The sequence below is a fragment of the Epinephelus fuscoguttatus genome, linkage group LG19, assembly GCF_011397635.1.
Source record: "Epinephelus fuscoguttatus linkage group LG19, E.fuscoguttatus.final_Chr_v1".
Lineage (NCBI taxonomy): Eukaryota > Metazoa > Chordata > Actinopteri > Perciformes > Serranidae > Epinephelus > Epinephelus fuscoguttatus.
Genome location: NC_064770.1, coordinates 21,697,874 through 21,722,160, shown reverse-complemented (window position 1 = coordinate 21,722,160; position 24,287 = coordinate 21,697,874). Strand labels below are relative to the sequence as shown.

The following is a 24,287-nucleotide window of genomic DNA, read 5'->3' as shown; positions in this document are numbered from 1 at the left end:
CACGCCCATGGTATTTTGCACTCAGCCAGCTGTAGCATTCTCATTTTTCACCCCTCCCTTGTTTAACTCTGTGCCATGCACACTACGCTCAAGACACTTTAGATTCCTCAGACGAGAGGAGGAAATGACGAGAGTATTGTGACTAAGCCTGGGAGGGAAATGAACATCCTCTTTTTCAGTAATGACCTTGCATGTTTACTGATGTTACATTCTCTGGCAAAGTCAGGTTTAAATGTTTATATCAACAGTAATGTTGCTAAGAAAATAGCTGTGTCTCAGTTCTGTCACTAGTAAGGCTGATTAATTACTAAAAACATCAGTATAGTATCATCAGACTAGAATATGGATACTTTAGTGCTGCTAGAAGACCCATGTGGGAGAGTCTTAGAGTGTTTCCTTCTGATAACAGTGTTATGAAAGAGGCATGGAGCTTCCAGACAACGGCATTTATCTACTTCCTGACTTTGTGTCATGGAGCACTGCGGCAACAATGACGCCTGTCTTCTGTGTGTGAGCAGCATGTGAGGATTATGACTGGCTGAAGATGCCAAAACAAGTATTTTCTGCTCACATTTGTCTCCGTCACACACACACACATACCAAAGTCTTGACAGAGGCGTAAAATGATTTCTTAGTAAACAGGTAATGACTGAGACAGGATGTTAACTGACCTGTTAAAACTATGCTTATATACAAACAGAGCATATTAGTTACACTGTGTGTAAGTAGGAACTCAATGAATATATGGGTTTGGTTCATTGATGAGTCAGCTTTCATTTACTTTATACTTTAAAAAATCTTCAAAAAACAACAACAAAAGACACATTTTCTTTCATATTTAATTGTTCAATTACATTCTATCCTCTGACATCATGGTCTAAATGTTATGTGTGTGATTCTGGTGGAAATTAAGAAGGGAACAAATTTGCCCCAAAAAGTAGGCCACGATTAAAAACATTAGGTTCTCCCGCAGAGGATCCCTCAGTGTTAACCATGGCTCCACATTATAAAGGCACATCTTACTGTGTATTCTGCATATCTTCAATCTGACCCATGAAATAAAGTAAGTAGAGTGCAGTAAAGAAAGCAAAATGTATACATATATTAGTTAGTTAGTAATTTACAGCTTTTTTTAAAATTAAAGGTCCACCTAAATGTAAAAAGTTGAGATAATAAACATCAACATGTGCGTCTGTGCAGATTATTATTATTATTACTATGACATATAAACCTACAGGATACAAACAACTGGAAGACTTTCATATTGTAAAGACTCATATGAGTGATACACTGACGTTACAAATTTCCTAGTGTATGGATAGAACATGCAAAATACAGAACTGCAACATGTTATTTTGTGTATTATAAAATTATCTAAGGATACTGTATTTTCATATACTTCACAATACTAGAGTAATCTCAATGAGTGCTTGGCCTGCATTGCCAGTGAGCCACACTTGGACTGACACGGCTTGCTGTGTGTAAACATGTACAGAGATTAAGTATGGCTACGTTTACATTACAAGCAAATGTGGCCCAAATCCCCTTTGTTTTCACTCTCAAATGGTGCAGATCTGATTTTTTCAGAGCAGTGTGGACACAGAAATAAGATATTTTCCAATAAGATCTGAGCCACTTTTATATGTGGTCCTAAATCCGATACATATCTGATCACTAGCCATGCAACCAACGCGGGAACGGTGATATTGGAATTCATGTGTGTTTTTCCATACAACCATGGGTTTACGTCATACTTTACTGTGTAGGCGCAGATAGCACACCAAACAGTGCTGGAGTGGTACATCCAAACTACAGAAGGCTGCGGTAGCCTGCTCCAGTCATCAGTCATTAGAGCCCAACTGCAGACGTTTCATAATTGGGACAGCATGCCGAGACAGCGTTGACGAAAGGCACTGACAGAGATGTACCGGATGAATGGAATGAAGTCCTGGACATCCTAACATACAGAGGAATTGTTCCTCCGTTAAACCCTCCACATCACGGCCCCACCACTCCTAAACACCCATTGCTCCGAAGGTCAGGATCTTCAAAAATACACCACATAGGCTACTTTGCCAAGCAGACGCACGTGGCTAATTATTATGCAGAATATGGCAATCATTTGAGAGATTAAGCTTGCATTTCAGTGCCTGTATCACAAATGTGATGCTTTTTGTAGTAGTTCCAATGTGCATGTCATGCAACCACTAACCATGTTAGTGGCTGCATGTGAGGCATTTCAGGGCAGATATCTGTTCACACAGATATGTGTCACTTCAAGCATGAATGAGAACAGTCTAGGCAGAAAGATCATATCTGGGGAAATAATCGTAATTGAGCATTAAGCTGTGAAATGTGAACGTAGCCTGTGAGTGAGGAAACAGTCGAGTGGCTCAAGTGGTGAAAGTGTTGCTTGGAATTTACACAGAGAATAATGCTATAATAAAGTTAATGTCAAAGGTATTCATGACAAAAGACACTTTTAAGCAAATGCACAGGCACGAGCAATGCAGGCACATGAGGGGGTAGGATTTACCCCATAGGGGCAAACACGGTTAGGCGACACAATCAACTCTCCGTTGATCAATACAGTGAACATATAGCATTTCACTCTGATAATTGTCTTTCAGTTTGTCAAACCTTGCAGTGCAGGCGACTCCAACCAGCGAAATACAGAGATATTTGCAGGGATCCTGCTGCGGCTAACAAGACGCAGTGAAAGAATCCTGTGAAGAATTTGTCTCAGGCTCGTCTCTTCTTGCTTGACATATTCATCTTGACAGTGTCCTTTCTGCTTTGTGACCATGGATGTACCAGGAGAGGTAAATCATTACATCCTTTCTGTCCATACGTGACATTCATTCCACAATGCTCCACTGACCTTTAAGCGTGGATGAGCACACAGCAAGAGGGACCGTCTACAACAACTTGTATTATCTGCAGGATAGAATGAAGACAAGAGGAGGAACTGTAACTGAAAAGGGTTTATGCTGGAGTACAAAGACATCATAACAAGCTACATGAACAAATACTTTCTGACGACACTGTAGAACTGAAAATCCTTTCACTTACAGTTCTGTGTCCTCGATGCAGTCTGGGTCCTCTATGGTTTCCAGGCGTCTCTTACAGGCATCTAAGATCTTTTTCCTCGGTCCTAAGGGGATGTGGATACTCTTAAGGTCGTGGTCAGAGCACAGCAGCAGTGCTTCGAGGTCGATCTTCTCCCTCTTAAAGATGGAGAAAAAGTCACTCATGCTCTGCGTGGCGAGGAAGACTTCCAGAGGGCTGGTTTCAGCCTCATCATCATCGTCCAGTCCTAATTCGACTTCATCCCAGGGCAGCTCCTCCACGTTCCTCTCCTGCAGGCTGCGCGCGCTTCCTATACTGTCTTCATCTGCACTCGGGAATTGCTGCAACCGACTGCGTAAACGCACATTATTGCCTGACTGGTCCGCACTACCGTCATCCCGACCACCGAGGTCAAACATCCCCCCACTTACATAGTTCCTCCTGAAGACCATGGTGCCCAGACCAGGCCTGTTGAACAGGGAATCATGTCCTGAGTCAGTGCTGATCTCAGAGTAATCCACATCGGGCCCGTGGAGGTCCGGCTCGCTCATGGCACGTGAAATGGCATCGTAATTGTCTCTGGGGAACATGTCACGAATGTTGCGGCGGCCACGGTCCTTTGGGTTGACGTAAGTCCCCTGTTTGACAAACATGACATCGTTGCCCAGTTGAAGTCCAGAGAGGGAGCGTACACTCTTTCTCCCATCCTCATAGATTTTAAAGGTCCCATCTCCTTGTTTCCTCTTCTCCAGCTTCCTCTGGATCTTTGTCTTCCCTCGGTTTGTGGCGTGGAGGGTAGCCTAACAAGACATGAATAATAACAGCAATTACAATCACAAATCAAAGGGTTAGATTACTAGTGACCAGTGTTAAAAGCTTTGAGACAGATAGACTCATAGATAGATAGACTCATAAACTAGGCCCATTACTGGAATATCTCAACAATTACGGGACGGATTGTCATGAAATTTGGTACAGATATTCATGGGCCCCAGAAGATAAATACTGACTTTGGTGATATGTGACTTCCATCCAGCTGACATTCTTGTTTTTAAAGATCTGTCTTTTTAACTATTGAATGGATTGCACTGAAATTTTGTACAGAGGTTCAGATGAATTGTGCTAACTTTGGTAATCCCTTTACTTTTCTGCTTAAGACGCTAGTTAGCCAGTTAGCACATTAACAGCGCAACCCGATGTTAAGACAGCAGACTATATTTACTGTGCACTATTTGATAACACAAACAATTATGAACTGTTTCTGCTGAAGAACTCAATGGCTAAAAACATAATCTTACCTTATATAACAAGTTTATCTCATGCCCCCTTGAATTTAGTCATTTGTTTGCGTTCCTCACGTCCTCTTCTCTTCTCATGCACTGAACTGAACTACCAATCAGAGTGATTTCATTCATTCGGGCTCTGCTGTCTCGGTCGCTATTTCAACATGCTGAATCTGGCGAAAAATAGCAGGCAGGGGCCGGCTAGTGCCAATGGTGCGGGACACTAGGGCTGTCAACGAATATTCTAAATTTGAATTTAAATGCGCAGCTGTCCTCTTTGCGAGTGGGCGTTGGCCTGGGCCACTGCACTGAACGCACTGCATGATGGGTCAGAGAGGGCGAGCGAGAGGTCCGCGGTCGTTTGTAACATAATGTTATAGATAATTGTTTTATGTGTTTTAATGTGTAGGTATGTACATGTTTTCAAAGATGTTTATGTTGAAATAAAAATACCTAAAAGTAGTTATGTTTCCTTGTATTAGTTTGCCCTCTTGTGGACATAATGCAGAAAAAAAAAAATCGAATGGTTTGAAGTTATTTTTAGAAGGAATATTCGAACGTCATTTTTGAGCAATTTTGACAGCCCTACGGGACACACTGCAAAAAATAGGAGAACATACGCCCACCATTGTCCCGACACTGACCGATGGCTAACCGTCGACTTGGTGTGTCAGAGCCCTCACATTATCATCTGGCCAAAATTACCATTTGTCCAATAATTTGGTTTATGACCAAATACTTTTAAAGCCAGTGACAATCCATTTAGCCTCAGTCGTACTTCCCGTTTGGTGCTTATTGGCAAATGTTAGCATGCTAACATGCTAAACTAAGATGGTGAACATTATATAAGATAGTTATTAAACATTAAATATTAATTATTTTTGCAGTGTCACTGTGACCATGTAGAAATTAAGCTTAGTCTTGTCATGTTATACAGTTACGAGAAGGAAACTGAAAACCTGTGACATGACAGCTCGTCAAAACTGAAGTAAAAATAACCCCTCGTGACTGGCTGCAGATGAGGTCATAGACCCTGCACCCTCCAGGTTAGTGAACAGGAAATGAGACAAATTAAAAGATCAAAGTAATCATGTCAAATAAATGTGATCATTTCTGTCATTTTAGGTTGATCTTATCACGCTGATGTATGTTCAAGAGTCTCTGATAAGTTTGGTTTTAATTAGTTCTTTGATGCTTTAAAAAGGGAGTATGACATTATGGTTGACTCAGGCGAGTGTATGGGTGGGAGCTCAGTACCACAGCTCCACTCCCTTATCACTACTGCACAGACTCTGGCTACAAATAACGTCACCAGCATCTGATGACCACGCCCATATCCGGGATATTTGGGCTTTCATTTGTACAGTGGGAAGAAGAGAACACATATTGTCCATCTTTACATAGCCTGCAGTCTATGGTTGGCAACATGAACCATACAAAACTGCAAAACAAACAGACTTGGGACATATAAAAACTCCTGACCTGAGAATATGGCACACTGACAGTGGCTGCATTGAAGTTGTGCAGCTTGTGGCTGAGAGAGCTGCTGGTGTAACTGGAAAAACTCATGACATCTGACGCGGAGGCCTCAGAGGTCTCCTTATGAAACCTCCGCTCCATGCGTTTGTGGTGCTTCTTCTGCATCTTCACGCACTGTTTGATCCGCCGCTCAGCATCGCGAAACGCCCTGTCCTTCATCTTGGTGACCAGCTTCGTGTTGAGGCCTGTCTGCTTGGTAGCAATGGCATCCAGGTAGCGGACACAATCCATGTGATTCTTTGTGGCGGCCATGTCCAACGGCGTGTGGTAGTCGTTGTCCAGGCACCATATGTTGGCACCAAAAGACACCAGGAAGAAAAGGCAGTTGACGTGACCATTGGCAGCTGCCAGGTGGAGCGGCGTGTTCCCCCATATGTCACACTTATCAGGGTTTCCTCTGTGGGTCATAAAAAAATATGTTAGATACAGCGTTTTGACTTTGTATCACATTTACTACATAAATATTTTCGTCTCTTGTTCAGACTGTTAGTAAGGTTATGGATACCGGTTGCCTCTTTGGCCTTCTGTTCAGATGACTCACTCATGAGTAAGCATGTGATTTTTTGATTATGTTTTCAGCACTGACCTGCCATCCGTGGGTTGTTAATGGGGCCTTATTTAATAATTTATAGTCTAAACACCACATTGCCCTTTCAGAACACCAGCCATAGATCTTCTGTACGCAACAAATTCTTTTTTTAAAATGCTCTGACCAATCAGCAAATAGGACGGTCTGATTAAAACGACCAGTTAAAGGGATTTACCACTACGCAGGGGCCATAACTAAAACTATAAGCAATATTAACCCTTGGCTGACAGTCCACGACCTTAAGGTTACCTCTGTGTGTGCTGCACTGTCGCTGCCTTGTCTGTAATATGACCACAGGCTTGCCAGCACCACTGCTACACTACCTGTCTCCAGTTTCAGGGGAGGCCGAATAGGTTGTGCCTGACTCCAAAAGCGCGACTGTGCATGGCTGGTGATGTCACGCTGAATTCCTCAAGTCAAAACATTCAGTGACTGATTTGATGATGCGGAGGACAGATATGCATGGAACTTTCTTACTGTTATTTCCCATCATAAGCCTGGCATGTAAATCTATGAAGGCCCATTTGATGGCTCATTACATGGGCAGATTATAAGACAAAGGGCTCTGGGGCACAGATATGCAGAAGGCCCCACAACCTTTCCTAAACAGGAGCAAGAGTCATAGACTTTGTGGTGGTTTTGTCTCTCTTTGTCTCTGTCTTTTTTGGCTGTCTTTTGTCTCTTTGTGGTCATTTTGTGTCTCCTTGTGGTCTTTGTATGTCTCTTTGTAGTCATTTTGTCTCCTTGTGGTTGTTTGTCTCCTGTAGTAGTTTTGTGTCTCTTTGTTGAAGTCACTTTGTCTCCTTGTGGTTGTTTTGTGTGTCTCTGAAGTCTTTCTGTGTCTTTTTTGGTCATTTTGTGTCTCTCTCCAGTCATTTTGTGTCTATTTGTGTCTGTTCTGTGTTGCTTTGTAATCATTTTGTGTGTCTTTGAGGTCATTTTGTGTCTCCCTGTGATCGTTTTATGTCTCTTTGCAGTCATTTTGTCTCTTTTTGGTTATTTTGTGTGTTTTAGGGTCGATTTATGTCTTCTTGTGGTTGTTTTGTATTTCTTTGTATTCATTTGGTGTCTCTTTGTGGTTGTTTTAGCCCTTTTGTAGTAAATATGTGTCTCTTGGTAGTTCCCTTGCATCTATTAGTGGTCATTTTGTGTCTCTTGCTGGTCCGTACATATCAATTTGAATAACAACTTGCAGGTGAAGGCCAGGGGCATGTCTGACACGTGGGGGCCCTGGGCCTGTACCCAGTAGACCCATTTAATAATCCATCTGTGGCCCATTATTAAAATGTTGTCCAAACTAGTATTCCATCAAGTATTTTACTGATAATAATGTTCAGGATTCTTTAACGGTATACAGCTTGTTTGTGGCCAACACCACTAAATAGTGGTAATGTGACATTTAGTTTTTTCAGTTTAGAGTCATCTGGTTGTATCCCACCCCCTGAGATGGCATGTTTACTGAGCTGTCTTGTGTCTTGTCTCTGTCTTCCAATGCAGCCACGTACAGGCTGCTGAATATTTGATACGATAGACGTGAAGCTACTGTTGAAGTGCAAATGTATAATTGATGGATTGTGTTGTAAGGTTTTCTCAGGGAATGTGTGTCAGATCTGCTGGGCCCAACCTGGGCAGCGATTAGCAAAGTCCCACTCTGATTTCAGCCCCCTTGCTCTTCTTTTGTCCAGACAGGATTAGTTTTAAACGGTCAGAAAGAAAAGGCAGTTTTAGGATCAGTGCATAGTCGAGTCCAAATGTCATCAGAGCGTGATGGACAGTACGTGGCAAACAGCCAAGAAAGAGGAGTTACACTGATAACCTTATGCTGAAATACACAAAGAAGCATACAATGCTATGAACTGCTGTCAAAAGATAAACAGCAATTAGTCAATTTTTATTTTTAGAAGAAATATTTATCACCCTTAGATTATGCAATATGCTGGTTGTAGGTAGAGACCATCTTGCATGATAGCTTTATGTGTCATAATTTATGTCCGTCCCCGTAAAATGCTGACCGCAGCGGTGATAGGTCTGCCCACTAATCTCGCCCCGTTCTTTATCACATTATGGCTGTGCGCGTCTTCACTTCCTCTGACAGCTTGATGTTACTGCAGCCCGCCCAGTGCAATATACCAGCCAAATATAGCACTGCATGGCAACTTTCCCATGAAACTGTCAAGCAGCGTTAAACTTCTCTTCATTATATCTCTGGGTCTCACACGTTTGGTGCTTCTGTGAAACATTATGGCGGCTATTACAGTTTAATTTTAGTACCTCATGTCAATCAGAAGTTTATGTTTTTGCTATCAATAGAAGCACGCTATGTCCTTGGCAGCTGAATGCCTCCAGAGTTTGTCTGTATGTACTCTGTGGGAAATGGTGAATTTCTTTTTATCATGTATAGCAGAGGAAGCTTGCACACTTTGTTGCCTGTATGTTCTAATAAAAAAAACTTTCCTCATGTGTGGTATTTTGCATTCAGCAAACCAAACACAGATGAAAGATGTCGACTCACTTTCACAGCAAGTCTCTCACAAACTTTCCTCAATTAAGCAGATTCATAATGGGGCCCATTTTTCTGGCTGACAAGCAAACCAGGTCAGCCAGAAATGACGAGGGGTGGGCTGTTCGTGACGACCAATCAGATTTGCACACTTTGCTGAAGCAAGGCGAGCATTTATACCGTGGCACAGTCTCCTAAAATTATCATATCTGCTGCTCATTTGAGTTTTGCATCTGATGATATAAAATCAGCACTTATGTAATGATAGGTTACAGCCTCTCCATATAGCCATCTCCCAAAAAAGTACTGAAATGCTCCCTGTTACATAACAGATCGTGATTAGGAGTGAGTTATAACTTATGTTTTAAAGTTATTTCATGAGCCAATGTAGACGCTGGAGTTGTTATACTGTCACTGAGTGCAGGACTGCAGAGCATTTGATGAACAGTACTTGCCACAGCAATATCTCTATGACTTATCCCATGTATAGGCACTTTAATGACAGGTGCTCCTGTTATCAGCTGACCTTGAACTGTGTTATCATGTTAAATGGCATAGAGGTGTGAAAGATACACAGTTAATGGTTCTGTGTGCCTTTGAAAATGACTCACCATCTCCTGCTATGACATATTGGTAATCCTCTTTTAGATAGTGATAATAAAGTTACATAGTTATGAAAATATCTGGTGAATGTGTGATTAATCGATTTAAAATGCTTTAACTGTGAAGGTCGGAAAGAAATGTAGGAAAAATGTAGAATATATGATGCAAAAAAAAGAAGATGTCCCTGAAATGGTGGGTACAGGCCTGTTAACATCATGCGCAGAAATATTTTTCATCTTGAAAATACAGTGTCTACCCCAACATTTTTTTGATATCACCAAACAGGCACCTCCCAAACTGGTTGTTTAGTTAACCATTAAATACTTTTCATATTCTATACCTTCACAGTATGGACCACATTAAGCCCAATCAGTCTGACTGACATTAATAAATGGGTGATTAATCCTAAATTTCTGTTCCATAGAGCAGGAAGAGTGTATTTTAAGGTTTTACACTACTTGTTATTTTGAATAAACATCCACTGTTGCACACTGTCATGTCCTATTTAACCTAAGACATGAAAACACAACAGCCATCATAAATGAAAATGTCAAGAATATTCTGGAGTGCTGCTGCTCTGCTTCGGGGTTTATTATATAACCACTAGTAACCATTGCAACCATCAACCACTGTCCCCACTCTCTCCTTGCTGTACTCGGTAGAACATATCAATGACCATTTGGACAGTAAGTCTTGTTGCCATGATCTCAGTCAGGTTCCTTTACATTATGCTTCTGAGCTCTGTTGGTTAGCTGGGAACTGATGGATGTCAGTGTGTTTATTTTGAGATTATCTCGTCACATTGCAGGTGCATGGGGACAGTGTCAAGGCATGCTTTGGCCTCTGTTCCTTATGTGCACCATGAATGATGATGCATTAGCTATTATATAAGACCAACAGGTGCCTGTCTCGATAGGAACCTGGGACAATGTGGTGGGAACAAGTGACAAGGTCCCTGCTGTTACAAAAAAAAATACACACATGGGCAAACCATGGCCTTTGCTGCATGTCGCCCCCCCATTCCAAAAACCATCCTATCAACCAAACCAAAAAGCCTTAAAAATATATTTAAAATGCAAAGACATGGCACTAAACTTTCACAGTTTCAAGATTGAAATGATGAAAGAGATTTCATTGATTTGGCCCAAGTTGGTGGATCTAAAACCCATGTCAATAGGTTACAATTTGACCTAGAAGAGTCGCAATGTCCAAAACTTAATGGCAGCTGTATAAAAGTATAACATGTTTAAAATATTTCCATTTTTGTGTGGTCACTTTAAGGAAAAGTCATCAAATTTAAGGCTAAAAGAATGCATTTAGGATTTGACTGCTGTCAAATGTTGAAACAGTTTAAATTTGACCCACTTTAAGGATTCAAAGTGCTCCTCTTGTCCAGGAGCAAAGCCTGAGGATTCTGTGTAGTTATCCCAGGTCCTCTGGTATGTTCAACTACAATAGCCTAATTGCTGGACTCTGTAAACGATGACCTACATTGTCAGTGGTATATTGTTACTTGAGTAGCTGGACTTTGTGCGGTTTAAATGCAAAATGCCTCTCTTTAAGTAGTTTGAGTATTTAAAGATTGTTTTACCTTATTATTTCTACTAAATTGGATCATTTTTCGTTATTGTTTGCCTCATTCTGCCCGATCTGACACTGCAAATTGATTGCAAGACGGACAATAGTAAAATAAGTCCCTTTTGCGTTTCAATACCCAAGACGAGTGGCTGAAGATGGACACCGTGGTGCGCACACGCCCTCGAAAGTCATGCAGCAACCAATAAAGTTTCGCTACCCACCCCCTCGCCACGATCAGCCGCAGAGCCTCCAGGTTGCCGTGATAAGCAGCCCATAGCGTCGGCGTCATGCCATCCTCATCCGGCGCGTTCAGATCCTTCCGAGTCGCCTCCTTCAGCAGGTCCAGGTAGCCGTCCCGGGCCGCCTTGTGGTACCTGTCATTCATGGTGAAGAATTAATCCACCCTGCTCGACTCCATTCCGTTTCATCAACACCATCACCACCACCATCGTCGTCGTTATGCGGCGATGGGAGTGGGAGCAGACCGGCTGAGGTGCCTCTTAGTCCCGCAGTTCCCTCACAGCCAGTGGCTCCTGATCAGCGCAGGAGCGCGTCGGTGGTATCCAGGGACGCCACGGTGCGCACCGTGTGGGTAACAGTGCTCCCGGTGGCCGAGGTGGTCCAACACAGACACACAAGAAATCCCCCCAAAATGACAATAAGCCCACAAACAGCTAGTTTATCTCAGAGAAATTAAAGTTATTACTGTTATTTAATGATGCCACCATTCATTTCAAGCCTGTGTGTGTCTGAGGCTCTCAGTAATCACATTAAAAAGACATTATAGTTGCCAGTTTGTTAAGCACATAGAATTAAAGTGATGTACTGTAATGCAAGAATCCTGCAATAAACTCCACCTTGAAAAGGGTTGTTTTAGAGGTGTGTTCATTCAACTGTATGGTCATTTTGGAGGATGTATGAGGTGCTGTGGAACATATTGCACCTCTTTGGTGCCTTCTGCAATGACTACATATAAGTCATATTCCCATGGACCTCTGATCTGGTAGAACATTTACACATTTTTTATGTTTTAATAAATCTGAAAACATTTCTGAAACCTTTCCTTTCCTCTCTCATTCCTCACCCAGGAATAATTGTCAAGCCAAAAATAGTCACAGCACTTAGGTTACATAAACTTGTTCAGGAAATAGTTAGCACAAGCATTTCAGGATGTGTAAGCATTACTGGAGCACTTTGTTCATTGTGAAACACGGGGAAGAGCCAGAGCCATTCTGGTGTCATTGTTTGTCCAAGTTCTTTTGAATCAGCCATTGTTTTCACTTTAAACTTTCCACTGCTGGTAAGTTTTACAGCTCAGACACATGAGTGCAGAGAAAGGACGAATTCACGAGTGCCACAGAGTGTTGCAATACCTCTGCTGTCAGCCCCACCCCGATGAAAGGGCATAAATCTTCTAAACTATGGTAATACTAATACTACTACTAATAATAATACCTTTATTTATAGGCCTAAGGTGCTTTTCAAAGCAAGATACAAGGCGCTTTACATACAATTAAAAGGGAAATAAGCAAACAGTTATTAAAATATAATGATAAATGCAACAAGAGAGGATGAAACAACAGTAAAAAAAAAATCAAAATTAAGCCTAAAATAGAGATTTAGAGGAAGACAATGCGATGGTTTCCCTGATCCCCTCCTGTAGGCCATTCCACAAATAAGTATCGATCTGAAATAAGCATAGTTGCACCAGAGGCACCGGACTGAAGCTCTCAACCAATTGAAACTTCCACAACAATAGGCAGAGATAATGGCCAGGCTTTTCATGGACGACCCCTCGGGCGTTTCACAGAGATAAGATACAGAAGCCGCACTTCATCGAGCCATGAATAGCATTAAAGAACTGAAAGTATTCCCTCCAAGCAGTGAATCAAACAAAAAAAGATAAGCGACTAACACCTGCTCCGCCTATTTAGAGAATTTAGATCATGTTTAAGTTTTGAGGCGTAGCTGCATGTGGTCAGCTGCAGGAAAATGGGACAAGACAACTCATAGAGCCTCTAAAGTATTTATAACTGCAAAAAAAAGATGATGAGGAAATGATATCTAATGTCACATGCAGTTTTGTTGTCCCTCTTAGGTTTATTTTGTGCATGCTGTTAAGACGTAGAAGATGTATTGTATAATATCAAAAAATTGCTGTTTATCTGAAAAGGAACCGGTTTCTGGTATTTTGGAATTTGTGATTAAAGGTTTTTCCTGGAAACATCTTTTGAACTTTACATGAATATTTTGTGCAAAACACCCTGTGTTTGGTGATAATATGGTGTTGTTCATAACAGATTTATTGACATTTATGACTGTACAGTAAACCACCGTGGGTTTTGGAGGCGTATAAAAGCCACGACAGCTCAGACTGCCTCTCAGAAACACACTGCATCAGGTAGGTTTACAGGTGTCCTGAAACCTTTCCGTCATTATTGAAAGGTCGCTGCTTTGTCTGATTGTTTGCTAAATTGACAAGAGCTACTTTTACCTGATTATATTTCACCTGTCCTGATGTTACTCCTGATTTTATCAGAGATGCAGAAGGAAAGTGTGGATTAATTACCTAGAGAAAATAACACTGCTAATGCACAGGAAACGTGTTTGTGGATTCTCACTCACTACAGCACCATTAACATGCATTGCTTGCCAAGAGGAGGAAAGGGAAGGTTTTGTTTAGCACCAACAGGGTGACAATTATGCTGATTTTGTATTCATGGAAAGGTTTTGCTTGGGCGGGATCGGCCTTTACAAGAAGTCAATGAGTGGGTGTAGCTGTTAAACCTGTAATGTCTCATATGAAACCACATGCAGTATATAGTGCAGATGTGAGCCAAGCTTAGGGAGAGGAAGGATGTGTTTGAACACTGGTTATCCGTGCCACTGTCTGAACGATGGCGATCCCTGTGAACCATGCAGGATGACTGCCAAAGAGAAGGAGACAGAGGAGGCCCACCTGTCCAACAACATCAACGCACCGAGCCGAGCGGCGAGCATATGTGAACCTGACCTGAACATCCCTTCCATGGAAGCAGCGAGGGAGCGGAGTCACAACTGGGGATGGATGGTGTCTGGGATCATCTGTGTAAACATTCTGATCCTGGGCTGTGCCTTGGTCAGCGGCAGCGCCTACAATAATGTAAAGATCAGCAGCGTTGACCTGCAGGTTTTCCTCATCATCATCATCCTCCTCACCTCCATCTGGATGATTTATTATGTCATCTATACAGCCAGGACAGAAAATGCTATTGTTTACAAGGATGGTCATGCTGGACCTGTGTGGCTCAGGGGTAAGTGAAGAAAAAAAGTTCAGAATTTGTTTTTTAATCAACAGATCATTTTGAAATAGTTTCATGGTTTTAATTCTTGCTCCTTCAGGTGGACTTGTGCTGTTTGGACTGCTTAGTATTATCATGGACATTTTCAAGATAGCCAGCTATGTGGGTTACCTTCACTGCGACTCTGGTGTTAAAGTTGCATTCCCTGTGGTGCAACTTCTTTTCATAATTGTGCAGGTACCTATCACAGAGAAATTTCCCAAAAATAATTGCTTTTATCGTTGCAAAATATTCATATGTTTGTGCAATCGATTTGCAGACATTCTTTTTGTGGATCCACGCCAAAGACTGTGTGCAGCTACAAAGGAACATTACACGGTTGGTGATGAATGGATTCCCTTTTTATCACTTGCTGTCTTTGTAAGCATCCACTCCCTGAGGGAATCTATCTGATACTTATAAATGAACTCTTCCCCTTGAACATTTGTTCCCCGAGAAATTGAGAGTAACTTAGACAACTGAGAGTATATTTATACTAGAGCTGCAGCCACATTACTGATGTTTACATACATTTCTCTTTATGTGCAGACCGTAAAACGTGTGGTTATTATATTGTTTGTATTACAGTTAACTGCAATAGATTAATATTGGTTAATCTAATTATTTTCTTGATTGGTTGATGAATGATTTAGTTGGTAAAATTGCAGAAAATAGTGTAAAATGCTTATCACAATGTGGTTATTCAATCTAAGAAAATCATTAAGTATTCACATCATATTTAATATATCAAAAAGCTGGAAATTGTGTTTTTTTTGTCATTTTTGCCTAAATGACTTTAATTTGTTACCATTTTTTAAAATTGTAATACACCAGTTTCGGTCAGCGCCCATATTCAGTATAAATATGAGATTAAAATCTGACATTAAAGCAGATGATTCAAGTTCCTGTACACTGTTTTTGTCTCTGATCATTATTTCCTTTTGTTTCCCTCTGGTGTTACCATTTAGCTGTGGGCTGATGCTCACCCTCTCCACAAATCTGGTCGTGTGGATGACTCTGGTCACTGAGGAGTCCGTTCACCAAACGACATTTCCTGAATATCCGGAGAACGAAACTAAAATCCATGGACGAAAAATGTACATCTCTAAAGGTAATTAAAGCAGATAGCAGTCAGTATAATACCACACAACAAGGGCTGCAACAGTACGAGAATTTCATGGTCGGATAACCATCTCGTACAGTTTCAGGATTACGGTGTTTGCATAAGTATTATTATTGGTTACAATGAACCATAAAGGAATGTAAACCATAGATAAGCAAATGTACACGGTATCATAACTGTCAATTTCCTACCACAGTATACAGTTTCACAGTTTACTGCTGCAACCCTAAACAAACCATAACACGTTTGTCTCCCTGTGCCCCGTCCTGTCTTACAGCTGGTTACGGAGATGATAAGTGCAAGTGCAGCCACGGTTCATGTAGCACCTTCAAAAATGCATACTACTATCTGTACCCCTTCAACATCGAGTACAGTCTCTTTGCCTCCGCCATGGCATACGTCATGTGGAAAAATGTGGGCAGACTGACAGAAGAACACGGACACCACCACTTCAAGTTCCGTCCCAAGGATGTATTTTTTGGCCCACTGGCAGGAATTCTCTTAGTCGTGGCAGGTCTGGCAACCTTCATCGTGTATGAGATGGTAATGGGTGACGATGACAGTGATGAGGATGAGAAAGACCACGCAGTGATGATGCACTTTGTCATGAATATAGTGATAGTGACCCTGATGTCTGTGTCCACTGTGATCGGCTGTGCCGTCTACAAGTTTGAAAACAGGGAGCACGTGTCTGAGAAGAACCCCACGCGCAACCTGGATGTGGGGCTGCTGGTGGGAGCCTCGCTGGGGCAATTCATCATCAGCTATTTCACCATCGTTGCCATGGCTGCAACCGGAACCAAAGGCCACCTGAACAGGCTCAACCTGACCTGGGCTATCCTGATGATCATCCAACTCGGCTTGCAGAACCTTTTCATCATCGAAGGTCTACACCGGGAGCCCTTCCACGAGGTGCACGAGGTGCATCCGATCACTGTGGTTGCGAATCCATACGTTTTGCAATCGGGCAAAGACCTGAGCATGCTTGAACGATCAGAAAATGACCCAAAGGCCAGCCCGGTACTCACAACACACAGCCAGCACAGCCACATGACTGAGCACAGTCACATGGCTGAGCACAGGCACAAACTGTCATGGAAGAGACGGGTGTTGAAGGAGGTCTGCGCATTTCTGCTGATGGGCAACATCATAGTGAGTATCATTCTCCTTCACACGCTCAAAGTCACTGTTCTAAAATTCACCAAGTACTCAACCTGTTCTCCTTCCTTTCTGTGACAGCTGTGGATCATGCCAGCATTCGGTGCTCGACCCCAGTTCGACCACGATGCTGAAACTGGATTCTACAAATTCAACATGTGGGCTGCGGTTGTGAATGTTGGACTCCCCTTTGGCATCTTTTACCGCATGCACTCAGTCGCCAGCCTGTTTGAGGTCTTTGTGCTCACATAACGCTGCGGGGGCATCCGACGTGTACAGCCAACTGTTTTGACAATATAAAGCTGTTTTGTATAAATCGTAGTTTGTTTTGATGATGCTTTGTTATTTCTCCATAAAATTGTGAAGCAGATGTTGACTGACGAATATCATCACTTTGTCACACGTTGCCTCTTGTGATGTTGTGGCCTGTGTGTGTGTGTGTGACAGTGTAAATATACTCCAAATGTTATTTTTAGAAGTCAAAAAATAATGAGTTGCGAAGCTAATCTTGTATGACTCGTTTTATGCGTCAGCCTCTTTATGCACAAAACAAAGGCAAGCATATATAAGTTGAGTGAGAGCATGATTATGTCACCAGGTGTTATCTAGTGTGATTATTATTAAGAGCATGCACAGTTGTAGTAGTTGACCTAATGAAAAAACTATAGTAGCTTATTTGAAAGACCAAAGTCTGAAAGCAGCTCTAGCTAGCATCTAGTTTGAAGCAAAGTTTTGAAGCAAATATAACACAGTTTTTATTTTATTTTTAGAGACTTAATTTTGCTGAATTTTTTCCTGAATTCATGGACATCAGGAAATTTTTATAAACCAAATGACTATTAACTTATTAACTTAACTTATTTAATCATAAAAGAATTTGTAGCTAAATGGATAATAATATCATTTGTTAGTTGCAACCATAATTATTTTTTTGTACTGTATGCTGCTCAGCCTATATATAAATAGCTTTGTTACCTTATTGCTGCGACCTGGATTTTGGGCATTAAAGTACCACTTTATGTTGTTTTAATCAAGCTGTATTTAGTTAAAAAACAAGTTTTGTCATAAATGAAAATGAACAAGTGCAAGTTTCTGAAATAAGTGCCATTTGAGTGGTATTTTGTGTGCACTGTTGTTATGGTTTATGGTGCATGTGGCTTGCTTTTGTTTGTTTGTCTGTTTTTATCTTCTCTCTTTCTTTTGAACTGAGCTACCATGCTGTGCCAAAAAAACTATCAACTTAGTTGCGTGGCGATAACAATAAAGAATTGATCTACCTATGCATCTATCAGAGTGATTTTATATGAAATACAAAAAAAACCAAAAAAAAACTATGCAACAAGTCAATGAATTAAATGCACTAAAGAAACCAACTAAAGCTTTTGGAAGAGCTTACAAAAGTGATACTCAACTCACAGAGGCAACTCCGGCTTGCAGCTGGGTGCCAACAATGAAAATAAACTGATTCACACTGGGGAATTTTTTTTTCTTTTGTACTCTCAATGTCAATAAGATACCACAGTGCACTAAAAAAAGCATCAAAGTAGAGCTTGTTCATGACAATGAGCCAGGGGTGGATACCTCGGACACCCCAGATGGAAGTCCAGTCTAAGCCCAGAAAGTCCTCTAATTCTACCTGCTGCTTCTGTATTTGCCTCTTGACAAAGATGAGTAAGGACAGTAAACGTGGAAAGGCTGAAAAAAAGGCAATTCATTAATAACTGATAGATTGTAATGTTTATAAACTGGCCCCTGGTTTCCTGTCATTTTGCAAAAGTGGCTCCCAGCTTAGAAGCTTGAAATAAAAGCATTTATTAGCACAGGAACAATCACATGCGACATAAATTACTATTTAGTTGTGCTAGATATGTCAGGCTTACCTTTTAGTCAGGCACATTTGAAGCCACTCTTCCTCGGGGTCCTCAGCACACGGTTTTGTTTACAACCACGTCACCCGGAAGTGTGGAGATGCGGAGACAGGTGAACGATGCTAAATATGATTATTTGTGATCACCTAGACACATATTTGTATTTTAGTGTAGTGTACCTCGTCTGAATCGATATTTTTCACTTTAATATTCACACATTTCTCATTGAAATGACGAACTAAGATGGAAACAGAGAGCTAATTTGGCAGATTAGCATTAGCATTAATCTGCTAATGTTGTATTTATCTTCTCAGGACTCCCAAGATGCGCCTCTTTTCGGCGAAGATGACGGTAACGTCGGGCTGAGAAAGTCCAGAATAAGGTGCTACTTTGTGGTTATGGCTAATTGCTCTATTAAAGGTCCCGCTGTTACCAAATACAAACAATAAAATCTGTGTTTCAGACATCCGTTGGCCTCATTCTTCCATCTCTTCTTCCGAACAAGTGCCATCTTGGTCTACTTACTGTGCGACATCTTCAGCAGTCGTTTCATCGCCTGCATGGTCACCATCATCCTCCTGCTGTCATGTGACTTCTGGACTGTCAAGGTGAGGTCAGGTGCACCACTGTGGATATATATACTCCTGTTAATCTGAAATTGTGTTCCCAAGTAAACAATCATTTAATTAAAAAAAAAAAAAGAAGAAAAACAGTGAATGTTCCTACTGTAATATCCCAAGGTGACACATTCACATTAGTTCTTTCATCCCAACTCCAACTATGTTTATTTCACAATCACACAGGATGAAGAAAAGCATCAAATCATTCACCAGAATCATCAATTCCACAAAATTCCATTCACAATTTACACTACTTTTGCTTTACTTTCACCAAAATGACGTCAGAAGAACAACTAGGCATTATAATCGGATGAGGCTAATGTTTCACAGCAGGTGAACAAAGCACAAAAGCTCCAGTTTTTCAGCTTACATTTCATTTCAAGTCCAGTGGCGTGCAGGTTTGCCCATTGAATGTGTGGAGGTAGGGGGTTCCAGAGCCTGGGGGCAATGCAGCACCCATGGGCCTGAGGTGTGAGGTGGGAATAGTCAGGAGACCAGCAGAGGAAGAGCACAGGGAGAGGAAGGGGGTGTACTCCTGGAAGGAGGTCAGAGAGATAGGTGGGGGCCAGGTTGTGGACAGCTTTGAAGGTGAGCAGAAGGTTTTTGTAATCAGTCCGGTATTGAACAGGAAGCCAGTGTAGTTGGATGAGAATGGGGGTGTTACTTTGTTACTGCTAAAGCATAATATATTTCTGTAACGTGTTTCTTTTGTAAATTTTTTAACGCCTTACCCCCAACACTAACTACATTTACATGCTGTCTCTTTTATTTAACAATTTTTATTCCACGTTTGTCTTATTTTGTCTCTTTGCATCTCCGTGTCCCTTGTTAGATTAAATCTGGGGTTGTGTGTGTGTGTGTGTGTGTGTGTGTGTCATGTCAAATCAAATCAAAGTACCATCCCAGTGGGAGCCCCAAGGGGCCTGGACAGAGGATGGTACACCAATTCGGGTCACATCAGAGGCAGTGTGGTGCACCCAGATCAGTACTCCAGATAGAATGGATAGGAATGTGCTACAGAAGTGTTGTGAGCAGTTGAGTCCTGTAATTGCTAAAATCTATAAAAAAAAAAAAAAGCAGATTCATTGCATCCTCTCTGGCCTGAATATGCACTCATTCAAAGTAGAAGGCTTTCATTTCCAGATGTGTTTCTTTTTTGCCCCAGAATGTATCTGGCAGATTGTTGGTGGGCCTTCGGTGGTGGAATCAAGTGGATGAAGATGGGAAGAGCCACTGGGTATTTGAGTCAAGGAAGGTAAGCAGATGCTCATCAGATACAATCCTAAGAGCCCGGCGGGCATTTGCTCAGGATTCTTTTCAACGCAAGAGAAAAGAATAGTTTTCCTAACAAAGGTTTCTCCCGTGAAAAGCACATTTGGTAAAAACAACATCCTTTGTAAGCTAAACAGCCTTATTGCATTTCCTTTTTACAATTAAATGTGACCTTGGCAGCAAGTCAGCACCACTTCTTAGGAAGTAATAGGGATCTCAGTAAATACAGGGGTGTTGGAAGTAGCACAGAGGTGACTGCATTCCTGTATGTGCATCTACAATTACACAGCCTCAGTACACCTTGCAGCAATTTTTTTAAAGTGCCAGTCTCACATTTGTTAATCCTTTTTACAGTGTAATGTAGCCGCGTGACCTTACTGCACAATATAAGATAGTGTAACATAAAACAGCTGCATTGTCCTCTCTTAGAAATATCATACGGCACAATGGAGACATTTGACATGAATTTCCAAAGTCTATAACTTTTATCATGGATTTTTATTCAATAGCATGAAACGAAATCTTGTCTGTTTTTCCCCGACAGACACACAGTCTGAGCACGACGTCCAGCGCCGAGTCACAGATCTTCTGGCTCGGACTTATCGTGTGCCCCATGTTCTGGATCGTTTTTGTGTTCAGCACCATCATCTCGTTCAAGATCAAATGGCTGGTCAGTTCAGTGTTTACGTGAAAATGAATGCTGATTTCTGTCTAACAAGCTGCTCATTGTCTCGTTCATGTTTGTGCCATGCAGGCTGTAGTAATCATGGGCTTGGTTTTACAATGGGCCAATCTGTATGGCTATGTGCGATGCAAGGTGGGAGGGAAGTCCGACCTGAGCAGCATGGCAAAGAACTATCTTGGTGTACAGATTTTTAAACAGGTATGTAAAGATTAATCATATATCCCTGCTTCCATCTGATTGGCATTATTCATTACATTCTCCATTTTTATTTTTTTTTATTTGTTTTTTATTAAAGGCAATGAAGAAAACAGAAGATCCTTGAAGTTGAGAGACAAGTGACGACAAACCTGGAGTGTGATGGGACACGTTATATTTACATGATACATGTTGATCTTTTGTGAGGGTTGTGGATTTCTTACAATTTCACTCAAGTTTTTGATAGGACTGATTTTGTATATGTGGCTTCCTCCGAATTCATCGACTGATGAATTCATGAATAATTGCCAAACTTTTCTAATAATTGAAATACACTATCGCTGCTTTTGAAAATACATTCCATACAGTGGTTTTGCCTATTGCCAATTAGCTCAGAGCACACAGAGCTGTATTTTTGTTACTAATGCAAGCTAATTGTGAAATGTAAACCACTGTCACAATAGGCTTTCGTTTATCTTAAAGCAGGATGGTAACCTCGGTATTTTTCATCCTTTTTCCCATGTTCTTTTGGCTCAGTGCCTAATGGGAGTTACAATTATAGAAGTTAGTCCAGTATTAAGCAAGTCTTCAGTGGGAAAGCAAGCTGCAATGTGACCACGCAGGCCATATGGCACTGTCAATTTATGGCCATTTATGGAGTTGTTTTTGCTACTGAACGGCTCAACACAACAACATTGTGGAAAGCATCACTACAGAGATAGATGTTTTTGTTTAAGAGGAAGATCCTTTTTGTTTAACCAGAAACATCCCCGAAATTGCCATCTCCATCGCCATCGCCCACCCCACCAGACTCCATGTAAATAAACAATAATTTTAGCGTGTATAGAACCAGCATATTTTCACAGCTAACTGATTGAACTAAGGATCAGTTTTAACCAAACCAGAGTTGGTGATTTTCAGAACAACATAAAGACAAATCAAAGCAGTTTTTGTTTGTTTTATTTTGTTTCTGTCAAGTTCGAATGCAGTGTGTGTTATGATGATAAAATTACTGTTAATTTAAATGGAGTCTGGTGGGTTTGGCAATTGCAATTTCCGGGCTGTTCCTGGTTAAACAAAAATAATCTTACTCTTAAACCAAAAGGTCGACCTCTACGGATAATTTTCATAATGTTGGCAGACACTTAGAAAGAAATTCTGAGCCTGTCAGTAGCAAAAATAAACACTTGTAGTAGCAGTAAATTGACGGTGCAAACATGCCTGAATGGTTACATTACAGACTACTTCACAGTCGCTCAATACTAACCAGGTTTTAGAATGTGTTGTCTCCATTAATCACTCAGTCACAAAAACATGGGAAAATAGGGTCCAGGTTTGAAGATACAGAAGTTACCCTTTAGGAAGGTAATGTTAAAATGCCTGGTTCCTGATGGTGCTCGGATCAAGGCAATGTGCACTTTTGTGACTGCCTCTGCCCTGCAGGCAGCATCTGTGAATGTACTGTATACTGTTATAAAAAGGGCTGTTGGGGATAAAATATATATATTTGTCACCATTTTGTGCCTATTATTCAAACCTGGATTGTGGACCTTTATACTACTGCTTTATGTTGTTTTAATCAAACTGTATTTTGTTAGAAGAAGGTATGGTTGGGAGAAGTTTATTAAGTTTGACATGTTTTGAAAGAAGGTGTGGGTGTGATTTTATATAAAAACTGGTCATTTACCTTGAATGTCTCTGGAAAATCGTGTTTTCTGAGAGAATAAAATGATAAATACAACAATGAACTTAAAACTGTCTTTTATGGCTCTTAATGTCAATCTGTTTAGTGGCTTTTGTGATCATGTTATCTACTGTATATTGAACTGTAATTCCAAATGAGACACTATGTCACAAGTGAGTTCTGGTAGTTTATGTTCAAAGTGTAAACGTTTAATTTTCTAAACATTATGTAATTAAAAATTAACATTATCACCTCTCATAAGCTGTATATAGCTTTTTATTATCCCAGAACATAGACAGAGTCCAGCTGGTTGAAATTTCATCAGAAGCTGTGCAGACACTTATCAGGGTCACTAGTCTGTCTGCAGTGAATGATTCAACCACTAGGTGGCAACAAAGTTACATCAGTGTTGAGCAGATTCTGAGTCCCATACATCATTTTGTTTGTCTTGTCCTTCATGTATTTGTAATTGTATAGACATATATTGTGTATTGTGCACTTTATTCCATGGATTTCAATTCCCCCAAAAAATCTTGGAATACAAGTACTGAGGAGGGTTTCATTCAATATTAGAAAATCCTCAAGAATAAAATCTCTGATTTTTGAATCAATAGAAAGTTACTAGTCCATACCCATTGGTAGCTTTGTCACCTTCTACCTATGCCATTCCTCAATCCCTATATGCAGTTTCACATAGATTGACCACGCCAGTGAGGAGAAAAACGTGGGACAGACAGAGTGACTGACTGACAGAATGACACACTGACAGTTTCCGTGATTATGTACAGCATACCATACCATGACTTAGTCATAGCATAAATTAGAATAAAACCAAACATTTGGCCACAGGGGGAGCCACAGCGATCGGTCACATTTTAGCCATTTTTAAGCATTTTTCTGTTGTTATAGCGCCACCCAGTTGCCAATTAGAGTTAAATTTCTCCAGTCACTTTGAGGCGTCCTGTTCTACTATCTACCAAGTTTAGTGAAAAGCGCCCCCATTTTGTTTGATGGGGTCAATAATGGAGGGGTCCCCTCAGATTATGTGTGGTCACATGCCTACAAAGTTGCGTGGTGATCGGTGAAACCCTTGAGATGTTATACACCTTTATGTGATGAGCCATGCCCTCTGCAATATTCATTGCCTTATAGAAGCTCAGTTTTAGTAAGTTTTCCAACTTTTGCCAAGAGGGAACTTTAG

General features: G+C 41.0%; 3 protein-coding genes across 7 annotated transcripts; 2 read left to right on the top strand and 1 right to left on the bottom strand.

The window, feature by feature from the left end:
• Positions 1–868: 868 nt before the first annotated feature.
• ush1ga (Usher syndrome 1Ga (autosomal recessive)) lies at positions 869–18,713 on the bottom strand. Of its 4 annotated transcripts, XM_049561425.1 has the most exons (5): positions 18,643–18,659; positions 11,383–11,535; positions 5,835–6,288; positions 3,073–3,869; positions 869–2,937 (listed from the first exon to the last, which is right to left on the bottom strand). In XM_049561425.1, the coding sequence occupies exons 1-5, from the start codon at positions 18,657–18,659 to the stop codon at positions 2,934–2,936; spliced, it is 1,425 nt and encodes a 474-aa protein (XP_049417382.1). In that variant the 3' UTR covers positions 869–2,933. The 4 variants fall into 4 exon arrangements, with proteins under 4 accessions (XP_049417382.1, XP_049417385.1, XP_049417384.1 ...); XM_049561428.1 differs by lacking the exon at positions 11,383–11,535 and having other exon boundaries at positions 18,643–18,713; XM_049561427.1 differs by lacking the exon at positions 18,643–18,659 and having other exon boundaries at positions 11,383–11,943.
• Positions 14,013–18,035, top strand: LOC125879493 (proton channel OTOP2-like). The gene is made up of 6 exons (XM_049561417.1): positions 14,013–14,454; positions 14,543–14,679; positions 14,762–14,820; positions 15,450–15,592; positions 15,882–16,756; positions 16,844–18,035. The coding sequence occupies exons 1-6, from the start codon at positions 14,019–14,021 to the stop codon at positions 17,012–17,014; spliced, it is 1,821 nt and encodes a 606-aa protein (XP_049417374.1). The 5' UTR covers positions 14,013–14,018; the 3' UTR covers positions 17,015–18,035.
• Positions 18,669–23,179, top strand: zgc:112148 (uncharacterized protein LOC550424 homolog). Of its 2 annotated transcripts, XM_049561452.1 has the most exons (7): positions 18,669–18,742; positions 18,945–19,012; positions 19,094–19,238; positions 20,416–20,505; positions 21,067–21,192; positions 21,277–21,405; positions 21,503–23,178. In XM_049561452.1, the coding sequence occupies exons 1-7, from the start codon at positions 18,731–18,733 to the stop codon at positions 21,527–21,529; spliced, it is 597 nt and encodes a 198-aa protein (XP_049417409.1). In that variant the 5' UTR covers positions 18,669–18,730; the 3' UTR covers positions 21,530–23,178. The 2 variants fall into 2 exon arrangements, with proteins under 2 accessions (XP_049417409.1, XP_049417408.1); XM_049561451.1 differs by lacking the exon at positions 18,669–18,742 and having other exon boundaries at positions 18,768–19,012; positions 21,503–23,179.
• The last annotated feature ends 1,108 nt before the right edge of the window (positions 23,180–24,287 follow it).

Coding starts and splice junctions, on each gene's coding strand:
- LOC125879493 (XM_049561417.1), top strand. CDS start 14,019: ATGTGTTTGAACACTGGTTATCCGTGCCACTGTCTGAACGATGGCGAT. Junction 14,680..14,761: donor TTCTTTTCATAATTGTGCAG/GTACCTATCACA, acceptor ATCGATTTGCAG/ACATTCTTTTTGTGGATCCA. Junction 15,593..15,881: donor AAAAATGTACATCTCTAAAG/GTAATTAAAGCA, acceptor CCTGTCTTACAG/CTGGTTACGGAGATGATAAG.
- zgc:112148 (XM_049561451.1), top strand. CDS start 18,924: ATGTTGTATTTATCTTCTCAGGACTCCCAAGATGCGCCTCTTTTCGGC. Junction 19,239..20,415: donor GTGACTTCTGGACTGTCAAG/GTGAGGTCAGGT, acceptor TTTTTGCCCCAG/AATGTATCTGGCAGATTGTT. Junction 21,406..21,502: donor GTGTACAGATTTTTAAACAG/GTATGTAAAGAT, acceptor TTTTTATTAAAG/GCAATGAAGAAAACAGAAGA.
- ush1ga (XM_049561425.1), bottom strand. Junction 6,289..11,382: donor CGGCTGATCGTGGCGAGGGG/GTGGGTAGCGAA, acceptor TATGACCCACAG/AGGAAACCCTGATAAGTGTG. Junction 3,870..5,834: donor TCAGTGTGCCATATTCTCAG/GTCAGGAGTTTT, acceptor ATGTCTTGTTAG/GCTACCCTCCACGCCACAAA.